Raw genomic sequence first — 16,066 nt, 5'->3', positions numbered from 1 at the left:
ACGTCATGCTGAACAATATCTAGGGGTGGCTAGCCGGGGTGGGGGGCTGGCTGCTCAGGGTTGGGCTGGGCATCGGTCAGAGGGTGACGAGCAATTGCATTGTGCATCACTTGTTTGTACATATTATTATTATTGTCATTATTATTTTCTATCTTAATAAACCGTCTTTATCTCAACCCACAGGCTTCACTTTCCCGTTTCTCTCCCCCATCCCAGAGAGGGAGGGGGGAGGGTGAACGAACGGCTGTGTGGTGTTTAGCTGCCAGCCGGGTTAAACCACAACAGTATATTATTCAAAAAGGACCAAAAAAAAAATGTTAGCACTGCATTTATTTTACTGGCACTTCACTTGTGTTTACCTCCATCTGTGCACGTCAGACTTTGGATACAAAACACCCAAAGCAACTTGAAGAAATACCTGTATCTGCATCTATATTTCTGCAGAAAATAATCATAGCACTCAATATAATGCAAAAGGAAGATTTTGGCACCACAACTACTTGATCACATTGATATTTAAGGGAAAGACTGGCTCTTCTTTTTACTATTAAGATGTCTAACTCAGGAGCAGACTTACTGTCTCTTTGCAAAAATAAAATATTAAAGCCATAATATTTGCTAACCATTTAAAAATAAACAAAACCAAACAAAACAAGACCTCTTACATAGAGTCTGCTTAACACATTTATCTTACCTTAGCTCAGCTATGGAGACTAGCTACAAGCTGACAGTGTCTATGTACAAGCTGACAAAAGATAGGGATTCTTACAGAATGATCAACAATCAAAACATTTTTCTACCAGACAAATGTTCTTAAGCAGGTATTGACAGCAGTAGAATCAGAGCAGCAGTTAAGATTGGGATTTATATAATGTATACATGTGCACGTATATATGTTGATGTAAACGACCAAGACTTCAAATAAAAAAACGAACATTTGCCATCTTTCCTGGAAGCCTGCAATAGAGCAGTGCTCAGTCATGGAGCAACACTTAATTTAGAGAACAGATACTAAATAAAAGCTGTGATTTCACAGAAGAGGGGATTTCACAGTACCTCAGGATCACAAAAACAGTGCAATGCAGGCTTGTTGAAAATTGTTACTTCCTCCTTCATACAAAGCAACACATCTTGTGACATTACCTCCCATCCTTCAACATGAGACTGCCATTCTTCCAGAAACTCCAATTTTTCCATTTGTCTCTTGGCCTCATTTATGTTGGAACAGACAGCTTTCATGGCCTGGAGGGCTTCCATTAGTGCTGCATAGTCACTGTGCTTCTTTGGAGTCCGCTTCAGTAACTCCTGTTTAGACATTAAAAGAAAAAACAACTTGTCTTTGATCTCTAAATGAACATTACAAGAGGCTTAAATTGACTAGAATACAAAATCAAAACATGGACAGACCTCTTTTACCATGTGGAAAAGTAAATAAACCCTCCAGTGTTGTGTTCTACTACGACACTAAAACTCAGAGAAATAAATTGCTATTAATAAAAATTATCACTACTTAGGAAAAAGTTGGCATTTCTGCTACTTTTCTTTCCCCAACAATGTTTCTTCATATTCACCTTCATTGTTTTTAATACTCCATGGGATGGAATTGTTCAACAACAAAGATAACAACTCTGATTAAAAATGTTAGTTTACTGACGTCAAAATCAACACCTGCCTTTCCTGCAACTTAGGACCAAAAAAAAAAAAAGTAAAAAAGTTTCTTTAGCCCAGTCTATTGTTTAATCTACTGCAATACACCATAGAAGTGAACAATAGCTTAGGTGACTCACTGATTTTGGATTTTGGATAGTTATTGGTAACAGCACCGATAACAAAAACCAAAAGCAGAGTTGCCAGTATTCACTGGAGATTTCCCATCTCAAACTACCAACTCCACTTTTACAGCTGGACTGACTAAGTGCAGCATTCAGTGCATATCCCGATGCAGGCTAGGGTACACTCTTTCTGGAGGCTTAGCAAGAAGCCTTAACCCTACTGCCACTACACCCTGTATTGATTTTTTTTGTACAAAAATATCTTCATTTCAATTTGTCCCTAGTGTAATTCATTAGTCAATTTCCCCTGCTTTGTCTGTAGATACTCCATTCAAAAAATAGGATATTAAAAAAAAATTAATTGGCCAAGTGGATTGTAAAACCACAGGTATGTGGGATGACTCAAACCTCATTGCAAGTGTATCCTTTAGATTGTTTTTAAAAAAAAACTTTATTTTAAAATGTTTACTTTTATGTTTTTATGTCAGTGCAATAAAATGCATATGCCTCATAACTGGCATTGTTTCTGATCTAAACTCATGCATGCACTGTGAAAAATGTAGTCTAACAATCATATTTCAAGTAGCTTCTAAAGCAGAATCTGCTCTTGCTTTTGTTTCTGTTTGAAACAATAAACAAGATTAAACTCAAATTTGTTACACATAAATGTATTTTAAATATTTACTTTCCTGATTATTGTATTATTTTATTTCCTAACATTAGAAAATTTCAGTAGCTTGGAGATTTGAATATGTAATGCTTATTAGCACATTTAACATATTTCATTATTTATGCCATAACAGTAAGATAAGCATAAACGTGCAAACATGCATTAAACCGCATACAGCATCTTACTGTTACTCTGAAGTGTTTCTTTAAAAACATCTTCATAAATATTTTTCATTTACACTTTGCTGATGGCAGATTAGATTCAGCAAAGCATGTTGGCAACAAGCACTGCTATCCCAAGCATTTTAAGCAAGGACATGGTCAAACCTAGTCTCATTAAACTCACTTAAATGGCTCACTTCCATTCAACAATCTGGAGGCAACCTCACCACTAGATGCAGAAGGGAGCTAATAATCTTAATTGAGCCAGACACCTTAGTCCTTCTAATACTGATGTCAGAAGAGTTGCCACTAGCTTTAATGAGAGCAAGTCTGGGTCCAGTATCCAATAGAGATTATTCATTACATAGGGAGATTGCTCCAGCTGTTCTGAAATATTCTTAGTAACCAGTTGTATATAGAGATTATGAAATCCTGGATAAAAAACTCTTAAGTACCTTCAAAAGAAGAGGATACTTGCATATTCTTTGTATTGGCGTTACTAGATAACCCTCCAATGGCACATCTGTGTTCTTACGTCCTCCAAGGAGCATGCAATTCTAGAGTGCAAAAGTTCAACAAATTATTTAAAAAAAAAAAAAAAACTGAGAAAATTACATTTTCTCAAATCATGAGTTATGCAAGAGTTCAAGAGAGGAGTCTGTTACTGGTTTTAATCCCCATCAGATACCAAGTTTCTATAACATAAGCAGTTGCCATTGAAAATTACCAGAAATAAAGATAAGGGCATACACACACAGCAAAAACAGCTAACCTACGTATGGATTACATGCATCTATGTTAACTAGGTGATGACAGAGGTTTGCAAGACTCTCACAAGAACAGACTTGAACACATGCACAGACAGGTATGTTGACGATCATCCATGACAAGAAAACTGCAACAATATTATGCAGGCATCATGATGCAGGTACCCCTTCTTCATCCAATCCAACTAACAGTTGCCTTTTATTTAAATGCTGACAATAAAAGGCAATAAAATAAATGCTAAAAATACACTTTCACACTTCAATAACAACAACAACATCAAAGAACTCAGAGTGATCATTACATATGTTGTTTGAGATAGAAAGTGGTATTAAAAATGGTTTGACCTTGGTTTCAACAAGGTCATTTGAATACAATAAAGGTCTTCTGTTTACATACTTCTATATTTAAACATATTGTGCAATGAATAAAATATACTTAATCATGGAATAAAGAATATGTGAGTTTAGACAAGACTTCCAACCATCAAAGCAAGTAATACATTAAATACTGGGTGGAAGCATCCATGAAAAAGCAGCTGAGAGAGATAAAAGAATAAGGGCTATTTGAGATAACCAAGTATGCAAGGGACATCGCAGCAAATATTTGGAATTGCTGGAATTAAAGTGTAAGTACATAAAGACCTATGGTAATGATGGAAACTATTTTATCAAGAGATGAGAAGGAATTGTGATGCAATGGCATGAGATAGAATTAGGCTTCATAGATCAAGACATCTAAACCAAGAACAATAAACAAAAGTATTTTAACACAGCCAGATGGTATCTTGACACGGGCCACAAATCTGGATGCAGACACGTTGTTGATGGAACAGAGGCTACAAAAGTGCCTGGCCACTCTGCTCAGTATGTAATGCACAATGCACATGCCCGATACACAGTGCTGCTGTGGGGGTCTGTACTCTCACCTTTCAATGTCTGCTCTGTCTTCCTAGTCAATCACTTTCTGTCCTATCCTAAAGGATACTTTATTCTAAAAGATCTCATTTCACCTGCAAATCAAAAGCTTTACTAAAAAATGACTAACTTGAACAAGATAATGGCAATGTGGGCTATAGGTTTATGTAATATTTGTCTTTATACTTAAAGGCTCAAAAGTCTGCTTTCAACTCCCAGCTATTTATAGATAACCACATCTCTAATGACCTTGACTGTTCTGTCTGGCTAGAAGGCTTCAATTTTGCTTTCAAATTGAACAGTCAACCTAGAGAACTTCCTGTTCTCTAGGTTAGACTGCTGCCACTTATTCTACAGACACATCCCAAATCTATGAGGAACACAAAGCTGATATGGAAGCCCTATACCTGCTCCTGGGAATACATGACACCAACGTATCATGAACTGCCACAGCTGCATAATTGGCTTCCTTTATCACAAAACAAGCTCTTTGCAATCTTTCTCCAGAATATTTTGCTTTTTGTCTCTGTAGTCAGCATTCATTCCTTTCTCTTAAGTCCAGCCATACTGCTCCCAAAGCTCCCAAAATAAGAACAATGTGTGTGCCCATCCTCAAGTCTGGGGCAAATTGAGGGATATTTTGTCAACTGCTGAGGAAAGAACAACTTTGAAGCTGTTTTTCACTATGAATGGAACACTGCTTAACAAGAGACAGTAAAAAAAAAGCAGGTGGAGCTTCACCTTGTCACCCAGTACAACCCTACAATGAGGAAATTCCCACAACCGTCATTAATTTGGCTGCAAGTTAATGCAGATAAGGAGTCAGAACCAGTATCTTTCCAAAATGTAGTAAGCTGCAGTAGGACAATTTCACCAAGAACTCGGTCAACAATGGTAGTGAAAGCCTACTGTGCACTGAAAAATAATAAATTAATAAATAAAGCTTGTGATGTTTTAAACCATATTTGTGATGTTTTGCTGATAGTGACATTTGCTTAAGTTCATTCTTAGTCCCAAAATGCAATAATCAGATCTGATCATTCAGAACTTCAATATCATATCTGAGGGTACCTACCTGCATGGATCCAAGGGCAGCAGTGAAAATTCGATGTATATAAACCCTCCTCTGAAAACATCACCCCCAGCTGAAACTCCCACTGCCCACTACAAGCAGGTGTGCTCATAGTTGTTACATGGTGGAGACAACACTGCTAACTATTCACTGCCCAATCAAAAAATACCAAAGTTTATTTACCAGAAGAAATGTCCGTACTGTTCTTATTTTGTTAAGGTCAAGCAGAACTTTCTGTGCCTTCTCGTGGTTACTGCAGTATTCATCATAGATACGAAATTTCTCTTTCTGCAGAAACAAAGAAATAGATTGTTCTTCAGTTGCCATTTGGATTTTTTTAATTAAAGAAAGAAAAAAAAAAAAAAAAAAAAAAAAAAACATGGAAAGCACACTTTTGAAACTGAACAGCTAATATCATCTTCGTTTTGGAAGGCCAGCTATTCCTCCTACATTTATTATTTGAGCTCCAGCCTTTCTTCTACTTTCCATTTCTGTTTTTAATTAAAATTATGAAGTTGAACAGTCTGGAAGCATCAATTGAGAATTTCTTGAAAAATTTCAGAGGTTGGAGTTTACCAAAACATGGGATGAAAAAAAATAGAACAGGAAGAATATTCACAATTAGTATCTTATTTGCTGACATCATTACCTATTTTACTGGCTAACACCTGTTTGCAAATGTCATCCATGCTTCTGCAGAGTGAAGAACAAATGTAACTATTTCTGTAAAATGTTACCATTAACTATTAATAACTTTCTTCTTCCACAATGAATAAACAAAGACTTAGCAAACAAAGGACACTCTAAGCAAGGTAACAAGAAAATCCAAACTTCTTGTTAGGCCTACCAGTGAAAACAAACTAACTTGCACTGATTTTGCAGAGCTTTGAAACATTGACAACCTTGTTTTGCTCCCTAGGGAAAAGTAGTATTTTATACTGAAGGACTTGCAAACATACTTGGAAAGGTACTGGACAGCTAAGAATTATGGAGATATTTTACTCAATGTAAGCAATTATTTGCTAATTATTCACATTTTTACTTTGAATCAAATTGGAAGGTAAGAAAAGCCTATGAGTTCCTTCCATTTTTCATATCCCCCAATTCCTGGTACCTGCATCTCACATACTGGCAGCAGCAGGCCTCACCCACACTGCAGGGCTTCATGGCAGCCCAGGCCAAGGTTTCCTTCTAGAACCCATCACCCCTTGGGAATTTATGCCAAGCAGAGCTCTGGTGAAAGAGACAGCCCTTGGCACCCACAGGTACCAGGCGCTCACAGCCAGTTACGGTGCTGTAGAACTCAGCAGCACGCCTGCAGGCCACCACCAGACACCGGTGCCCCAGTACCGGGCCCCTTCCTCTCCCATGGCCCCACATGCCAGCACCACTCAGCTCTCAGGTGGTTTCTCATCGAGCAGGCCCCAGCAAGTGCAAGACCTTTGTCATTCTTTTCACTGTCCAAAAGCAGTCATAGGAAATGTTCAAGTTTCTGGCAGGCAAAACATTTAAGGCCAAGCTTACTTTTAAGAATATACTTTTGACTCCTTGGCCGCAAGGGTCCTAAAGATAGGTTTATATGAAACCTATGTACCCTCATCATCATGATAGTAATTAATAGAGACAATCAGAAAAGGAAGAAAAAAAAGTGAAAGTGAAATAAGACTGTAAAAGAAGATAGCATACATAATGAAGAAAGCAAGTTCCAATTTCATGCTGCGCACTCGGTTCTGGCTGCAAGCACTCCTCCACGAGGGACAGGAAGTTTTTGTGAACTGCAAGAATATCTTCAATATTTGAAAACAACATCTGCAAAAGAATAAAACACAGATAAATAAAACAACAGATACAAAATAAGACACATTTGCAATTAGGAGACTAACCTTAACTGTCTCTTCTGTGACATTTTTATCCACTTTCGCTGTAGCACATTGGATCATTCGGTGAAGGAAAGCCTGCACAAAACAAGACAAATAGGGGAACAGTTATTTCAGGAATACTTGAATAACTTTTGGCATTTTATGCTTATAACTTGTTTCCCAAAACAACTTGTTTCTTACGCTTTGGACACAGAGTCACAACTAAACTCTGCAACTGAAATAAGTATTTTATTTATAAAGCATTTAGGAGCTCTGTTATCCTACCATGATAAAGAAAGCCTATCTACATGGAGTACAGAAAGAGTTAAACAGTGAAATCTTGATGAAGCTGAGAAACTGAATGTTCTCTCAAATACAGCTTCCACCCTGCACTCATATTGCAATCAAGCAAGAGCAAAATGAGTCACTTTCAAAATCTAGTCCTAGCACTTTACAAATTTACTACAAGAAAAGCCAAAATGAGCCTCTAATTTCAAAATTAAAATTAGTCTGGAGACACAATTATGAAGTGCAACTTTTACCATAGTAATGACAAGTAAGATTTCTGATGCATTAATAATCAAATCTATTGTAAAGTAAATTGGTTTAAACAACACAGTCAGCTGCACCTGGTTTTGCTTAATGACAGTGTTCACTCTCCCCTCCTCAAGAAAATCACCCTTGGGGATCAAATAAGAAGTAAGTAATATCACTAATGAAATTTTAAAGAAGAGTAAGTTCTGTTATATTTCACATTCAAGAACTGGAAACGAGAAAAGATGTACAGTAAGTCAATCCCAAAAGAAAAAAAATCACATTCTAGGTCCAAAAGCTATCAATAATTTTTATGAATTCATTCCATTGCAAAGACTTAGGCACATTCTGAAAATATGTGCATACTGCAGACTAAAATCTTACACTGATAATCCTTCATACAGGCACACATATTCTTCAGTCATTAAAAATTGGCACCTCGAGAGCACAAATGTCATGTCTTTCACAACTGTTTAGCTCCAAGTCTCTGTGCATTGTACACTGTACACGAACTCATCTAAATTCTGGCATGGTGCAAATTCCATAAAAGAGGCAATAAATAACCCCTGTGTGGAAGGATAGCCATCACAGCATGCCTTTTTTTCTCTCTTCTGGGACTTAAATATTTTCATTCCCAAGCAGGGATCCTTTCTCTGCTGAAGAGGACTATGTAACTGGGAACATTTTTATTACTGACGAAACAAATCTAGTTATCCAAGACATAAACAGAATTAAGTTTGGATTATTGCCAGCGTATTGCATGTTTCATATCACTTTCTACAGTGATGTAGACCTTCAGCTTTATTAAATCCTTCTTTCTCCTATTTGTGCTTTCTTTCTAATGTTTTATTGATATTAAAAAAGGCCATTAATTCGTTAACTGTTAGTGGACAACAGCCCTTTATATCCTTCCTTGCTATGAATACCCACTATGGTTACGGTAAATTTGTTGCGTGTATTGCCTGTACAGCGCATAAACAATCCCACATATAGTGAAAGCCTATGTTATCCCAGAAGATCTTCATTTCCCATAACCCTGAAGGAAGGTGAGCATTCAGCTGGCTGAAGAAGGTGAAACACAAAACGAGCTGGGAGCTGGGGCATTAGGCAGTCTTGAGTGATTCAAGATACTTGCTGAGAGTCATGAGGTCAACAAGAGTATACATCAGCTGCAATAAACAGATTCCTCACTCGTCCAAGCAGAACTGTCCCAGACCTCTCATCTGCAGAGGTTATCAGAAACTGCATCCAGGAAAATCCAAGCTCTCGCAGAACCCAGCCACAGGTCAGGGCAGGCAGGGCTAGGGGGACTTTAGCCCTTCCAGCAACTTGTCGCAAGCTGACATGTTATGTTGCTGTCCTCACATGGCAGGGGTAGCATAGCCACGACGCTAGTTTTTCCTAAAGATTTGCCAGCTCTTGTTCCCATCAATGCATATTTGCTTCTTGAAAAAGTTTTAACACTATGTCTCACAAAGCACTGAATCTCTCCAAGCACTTACATGAAACTACTAGGAAACCACACAGATCTCAAAGCTGTGTGCATTATTGCACCTTTCCCAGAACAGTGGTGAGAGAGAATTCAGGGCAGTTCAGGTAGGGAGACCTCCATCCATCCATCCATCCATCCATCGGTCATCAACCGTAATGCAACGCCTTGTTGAACCTCTGGCTTTGCTCCATGTTTCCTGGATGCCAAATGCCCATACCAACCCCGTGCCTGTAATGCAGAGACACCACTGACACACAGCACCTCTGCTTTGGGACTCTGCTAGGGAGCACAGACAGCTCTCATCAGGCAGGAGGATGGAGAAGTAATTGCTTTTGTTACAGTATAAAATAACCTTAAGCCCACTGTGTCAGTGGAAGTTAGTCAGTCCACTCTGACCATGGAAAAATAAGTGCCTCTGAACTTGCATGAACACACAGTGGGTCTGAGAGAGAGATGACTACTCAAAGGACTCCAGCATTATTTGAACATTAAGCGAGGACAGCCAGGAACAGTTCTTCGAGATCAGTAAACAAATAAAAAGCAGGCCATTTGCAGACACAGCTTAAAGGAGGAACCCGGCACAGAAATAACAGACATGAAAAGAAAAGATACAGTGATGCCCAGAAACTACTAAGGAGTTGACAGCTGTTGAGCTAACAGAGAAGAAATAAAATTATAGAAGCTTTTGAAGATGCTCTATATAATGCAGTAGCAAGCACTGAAACAGCACAGTTAAAAAAAAATAAAGCAGAGTAAAATGGAGATTTTACCCAATTTATGACTCACTAAAGAATCAAGCACAAATGGAAAAAAGTCGGAAACTCCTGTGAGATAGCATTAAAGTTCTGCCATCACTCAGGAGCTGCTGCTCAATGTCCAGACTCATTACTGAGCACCACGTTACATGAAGGAGCAAAGCATTACAAATCGCAAGGACACAGCTAAACAGCTCCTGGACTGACCCAACAACTGTAGCAACTGGAATACTTGATCCCTATGCTTATGAAAAAAAATCATCTCAAACAATGCAGTTTCATTTATCATGCACACGCCAGTAACTCATGACTCATCTTTGTTTCCTGGAGCACGCTGCACAGCTTGCTGAGCTTACTTCAACACTCGTCAACATTAGTGTAGGTCTCAGCCCAACACCAAGCAGAGAGAATAACACGTAAGAGCACATAAAGACTGAAAACCCAAACTCAAAAAATTAGAAAAGAATTTCTTCGTTGTACCAAGCAACCACTGATGTGTTTGCCTGCCTATTGATCTGCTGCCATTTTGTGAAGAAGCATGTTGCATACAGACCGCACAATGAGTTCCTGTTATGGGGATTTCGTTTCTAGCCCTATCAAAATAAGACTAGGGTGGTTGTTTTTTCGTTGTTTTGTTTTCCTCCATAGCTGCTCTCTGTGTTGTTGAAAGAAATGAAAAGCACCACCGCTACGGCTTGCGCAAGAAGCTGCCAACAGCACAAATGACTTCCCTGACATCTGGAATGGAATCAGGGAAGACAAAGAAGTCTGCTTGCATAAGATTCCCAGGGCATGAAGAGGTTTTGCCTTCCTGAAAGATAAGAAACTAAGTCCTGAAATTATGTCAGAGCACCTGGGTCACAAAATATAAAACTATTTTTCTAAGAGCAATCATTCTTCTTTTGTCAGGCTAGGAAGAAATATTCTTTTCCACATGGAGGAAGAATTAAAGAAAAAGTCACTTTTCCCTCAAACTGTTTTTAATATTGTTATAATTCTTAAATTTATATTGTCATAAAAATAAAACAAGGCAGACAGCAAAAATATACAAATATTTTCAGTAAGGTCATTTCCTGCATATTTTTACTTTACGAAAAGCAGCCCAACTGAAGCACCCAATCTACCACATCGAAGCCTGCTGAATAAAGCTAGCAAGATGTTTTGTACACTGAAGCTGAATAAAACTTTATTTTTCATACTGTCAAAGAAGAAGCCCTAAAAGAAAGCCACAACAAGGAAACTGTTCATATATTACAATTTAGCCATGTCTGTGATAATTGGCTTCCCATCATAAATTCAGGAACGCAAGGCTGAAATACTTGTGTTTTATCTTTATGTTCTTAACATACCTATAAGCATGCTGGATGGTGGGAAATATTTTGCTTTTTTCACAATATTCAGAGTGATCCTAGGCAGAACATTGACACCCATACTTGGGACGAGAAATGCACGTAATTATAGCTGACCAGCCAAATGCATTTTCGTATCATGCTTCACTCAGTTCACAAACACCAAGGTGGTATTTGCCCCATCACTTCGAGTGTCAGATTCCTGGCCCCAGAAGAACACCACGCTGGTTTTGTTGAAGCACTTTTGCTTGATTTTGCCACAAAAATATATAAGTTAATTAATTTAAAACAAGCAAAAAAAAATCAGTAGAGAAGACTCCAGCAGTAATAGCAGCTGTGGCAAGCGCCATGTGCATTTCCCCTCCTCTCCCCATTAACCTGTGCCAGAAACAGTGGCAACAGCTCATCAGGCTGGCTGCGGCCGCCGAACAAAAGACTCTTCTTCTCTCTCCAGTAATTCACCAGCTGAGGCACCACCTGTTTCTCCCAACTTGCCTGCAGGACTGGATGAATCACAAGCAGTGCAGGGAACATCAGCCAAGGTCAGATAAACTGTTTCTCCCCCTTGTACCTACAGCTACTTTCAAAGCTGGCTTCAGATCCTATAAAGACAGAGGAATAGATGGACCACATCTGCAGTACTTCCCACTCTAGTGCTAATTTCCTTTCCACAGCTGACCAAACTATTCCCTTCTCCACTCATACAACCCAAAGGGGCATCAATCTGCCTGAAAGAGCAACCCTGGCTTGTTTCCTTAAGTAAACACGAATTCTTAGAAATATGCACATACGCACACACAAATGTGATTGCACTGAAGAAACACAGATCTTCCTAACTAGGTCATACATGATGAATACGCTGCCACATTTTGAGGTAATCTTTCTCTTTCACATATAATTTTTGACTTTCTGCTAAAGTTGCTCTCTGTCACATCAGAAAATTTCTTCCAAGAGCAAGAAAAGCTTTCCTCACCTTGTCCTGTATCTCGATCACCTTTTCTGTATCTCCCTTGTCACTGACGTTTTTCAACTTCTTTTTGCTGCCCATCTTCTTCATCCTTTCACACCCACTGAGACTCCTAACTCAGTTTCCTCCCTTGACAAGGAAATGCCCCCTCAGCTGATCTCCCTCACCTTTAAAATCACCTCTCCAAGCTATGACCGTGCATTCAGCTTTGATCCCCTCCTTCCCTTCAGCCCTAGAGCAGATGAACACATGAGATTTACAGTCCATGTCCAGTTCTCCTCAGCTAACCCGGACATCAGATATCTCCACCCTCTTCCTTGTACTGAATCTCAACAAGATTTAGTGCAGCATTTTCCTGGACCAAATCAAAAGATATCTGCTCCCTTTTCTTCCCAGATGTCAAGAATCCCGTCTGAAATCTAATAACTTCATCTTTCGAAAGTGGTCTTCTGAGAACTAGCTATGGTCACGCTGTTCAGTACAAGTTTGTCTGATGTATAGTGATAGAGTTACTCACATGTTTGCAGCTCAGAACACGCCTACGGGAATCGCCAGATCAGAGGCTGGACATCAGGCTGGCTCACACATGCTGTTATGAACTGAAGCCACATGTAAAAAGCTGCTAGAAGATCATCTGATTTTTCTTCTTGATTAAAGCACAGCTTAACTACAACTTTAGAGAAAGGCCATACACTGGCAGACAGGATGAATGCCCAATCTGCAAGCCGAGCATAAGGCAGAGTCTAATATTTTTGGCAAATGTATGCAATGTGGGTATTTGGTAACTGGGCCTTTATCCCAGTAAAAACGCAAATAGGTTAGATTCCAGCCTTAGCATCACTGAGTTTTTGGGAGGGCAGACTGTTGGTATTGCAACAGATAACTAAACAAGAGGGGTCCATATGGATAAAGACTTCACTGGGTCCATATGGACAGAGACTTCACAGTTTGGCTCTGTCATTCAAATGGACCTTTGTCAAGCAGTGATGAGACATCATTAAATAAGAGAAGGGGAAAAAAAAAAAAGAGAGAGAGAGAGAGAGAGAAAGTTTCCAGCATGTTTGAGAAGTATATGATAGTTTCCAGCGTGTTTGAGAAGTATATGATTAATCTTTACTTTATTTTGCAGATTTCCTGATGAAAAAAAAAAAAAAAAAAAAAGATATTCTGGATTGAAAAATGTTCACATGTGAGGAATTCCCTTTGATATACATTATACTGTCCTGTTGGTGGATTTTACAAAGGGGCTAACATACTGATAATCATACAACTGATCTTGTGATACTCAAGTAGGAATGGAAAAGAAATGACGTCTACAAAGTTTACCTCTCATAAAAGTTAGTAGTTTCCTGAATTTACAGAACACTCAGTTCTTATTGGTAAATCTCTGTGAATTCAGCTGTGTTCATTTCCAGCAAATCAAAACAAAAAACTAGGAAACCCCAGAGAATTGTAGGTCTCAAAGTAACAGTATGTTCCTATTAAATTGCAATCATAATTAGAAAAGAATCTGTAAATTTTAAACCTTTATACTTCACAGATCTGTTTCCTACTCCGTTTATGCAGTCGTGTCTGTTTATTATAATCAACTAAAAAATTAATTGTGAATTTAACTTCTAATCCCAAAATTATGATTCTTTTAATTTTTATTTTTTTTTGGTAGGTGAACACCAGTTAGGAAGAGGTCAACAATTCCAGCAATATTTTGGAGACAACTTCTAAATTCTAGACATTGAATTATATTTCTTTTAGCTTAAAGCAACTCACTACTTGCAGAAAGTGTAAAATGGTCAAGATGAGAAATCCATTTGTCACAAATGATCCGTTTGGAAGAGTCTTTAAGATTTTCTATCTGAGGTAGAATTGTTAGAAATTATGAAATACTACAAGACATAAAAGCCATTTTTTGCTAATCTTCTCCCTTCTTTATCTTTCCAAAGTTCATAAAGATGTTTGAAAACTAGTTTGAGTCTTTTCTGACTCAAAAATAACCTCCAGAATTGACAACATAATCTTTATCAAAAATTATGACAAAGAAACCAGAAGCAGCTTTCAGAATTAAAAATTAAAGCTTAGTTCTGAATGCCTCTGAATGAGGGAGAGGAACAGATTCAGCACCAAGAAAAAGCAACTATTAAGTCCGTAATAATTAAGACAAGCAGCTAAATTAAAAAGCAGCGTTTTAACCTAGAAACTGAGAAGACTTGAAACTAACGACAGGCAATCATAATGGAAGCCCACCAAACCCATTACATGCTCATCTTTCAACACATAACACACTTCTTCTAATTCTGGATTGCTGAGTCCTTAATTGTGAATTTGTTTAATGTTGTTAGATGCCAGTTAGGAATTAGAGTGTGCGGAAATTCTACAGTTCTAGAAGAATTCTACAATTCTTTTATTGCCAACATTGTATAAATAAAGCGGTCTTCTCAAACAATATTCATTGTCAAGTCTGGCTGCAAGTCCCTGTTTGCAGACTTAGGTCAAGAAACATGCAATGCAAGGAAGAGTGTGAAACAGCAGTTTTCTACAACAATTTCAGTTCTTCATAAAGCCTACAGGGAAGCTTCAGGACAGTATTTATAAAAAGCACCTTCCTGACTACAGAAGAAAGAGGAGATACATCCAGTTTAAACTTTTTTTCTAACCAGAGGAAATCAGAACACTTCCCTGCATAATGAAACCCATCTTATATGTGGGATACAGACCCCTAACTCCTATCATTTATCATTCACATATATGTGCCAGCATGGTCAAATGGTACAAAATTAACAGGATCGTATGCAACAATGCCTTATTTCATGCAACCATCCTTTGTAGTACTTCCAAGTCTTAGAAAGGCAATAGTCTTATTTTCAAAAAACTCCCCAATAATGGTATGTACTCCGGCCTCTCCTAAAAACATAACAAACTCCGAACTGGCATAATCAAAGACTGTATGACCTATGATGAGGCTGGTAATTAAATGCATTGTGAAACCACTTCTGTCTTTAAGGCAAGACAAAAACAGAAAAAAAAGAAGCAATAAGAAAACAGAATTCATTTAAATTACCAATTGCACAGAGAATTAAGATGCTTTTGGCTTCTGAACAGATTTCAGCCGTTAGCTTAGCAACATACACAATAGTGCATAATACAAACTGTAAGTCACATAAAGTCCTTGAAAGCACAGCAAATAATCCCAGACCAAAAGCAAGGCTTTACTATTGTCAACAAATCTAGGGAAAAAAAAAAACAAAACAAAAAAGCATCGTGGAGAGTGAGCCCCCAAGAAATACAACACAAAATTAAAGTCATTTCACACTTAATCATCCCAAATACACCTCTGCTCACTAATGACAATATGCGAGTCTAATAATGTTACTATTTAAGAACATTAACATTAGTATTTCCAGATTCATTTGAAATTATTTCACTAGCAATGTTCAAGTATCTTCATTCATGTGTTTAATTGTCTGCAAATCATGAAAAAAAGCCTTACAACTACATGTAGAATAAACAGGTGTATTGGAACTCCAAGAAAATACTAACCTGCAAACCTCTCCACTGACTTTAGATGCATAGCATTAACTATAAATCACTTGAATTACAGAAGTGATATATCAGAAAAGCCAAAGCAGCCAGAATCATCATTAAAGCAGGCTTCAATGATAGGCCCTATGAGCAAAGTGGCTGAAGCATCTCAGTGAACGTGATCCTCCATATGACATCCGAGATTATATACTCCACACTTTGGATCAGAATGATTCT

At 38.0% G+C, this 16,066-nt stretch overlaps 1 protein-coding gene across 3 annotated transcripts in view; it reads right to left on the bottom strand.

Moving 5' to 3' along the window:
* Positions 1-16,066, bottom strand: part of PREX2 (phosphatidylinositol-3,4,5-trisphosphate dependent Rac exchange factor 2) — a 176,231-nt gene that overhangs the window by 122,887 nt on the left and 37,278 nt on the right. For all 3 annotated transcript variants that reach the window (XM_035317544.1, XM_035317543.1, XM_035317545.1), the window contains 5 exons: positions 7,241-7,312; positions 7,044-7,166; positions 5,541-5,645; positions 3,059-3,160; positions 1,144-1,305 (listed from right to left, as the gene is read on the bottom strand). In XM_035317544.1, coding sequence (XP_035173435.1) covers positions 1,144-1,305; positions 3,059-3,160; positions 5,541-5,645; positions 7,044-7,166; positions 7,241-7,312 — 564 coding nt within the window. The remainder of the gene's footprint in view (positions 1-1,143; positions 1,306-3,058; positions 3,161-5,540; positions 5,646-7,043; positions 7,167-7,240; positions 7,313-16,066) is intronic.

Source organism: Oxyura jamaicensis, chromosome 2 (genome assembly GCF_011077185.1).
Source record: "Oxyura jamaicensis isolate SHBP4307 breed ruddy duck chromosome 2, BPBGC_Ojam_1.0, whole genome shotgun sequence".
Lineage (NCBI taxonomy): Eukaryota > Metazoa > Chordata > Aves > Anseriformes > Anatidae > Oxyura > Oxyura jamaicensis.
This window is presented reverse-complemented; position numbering and strand designations above follow the sequence as displayed.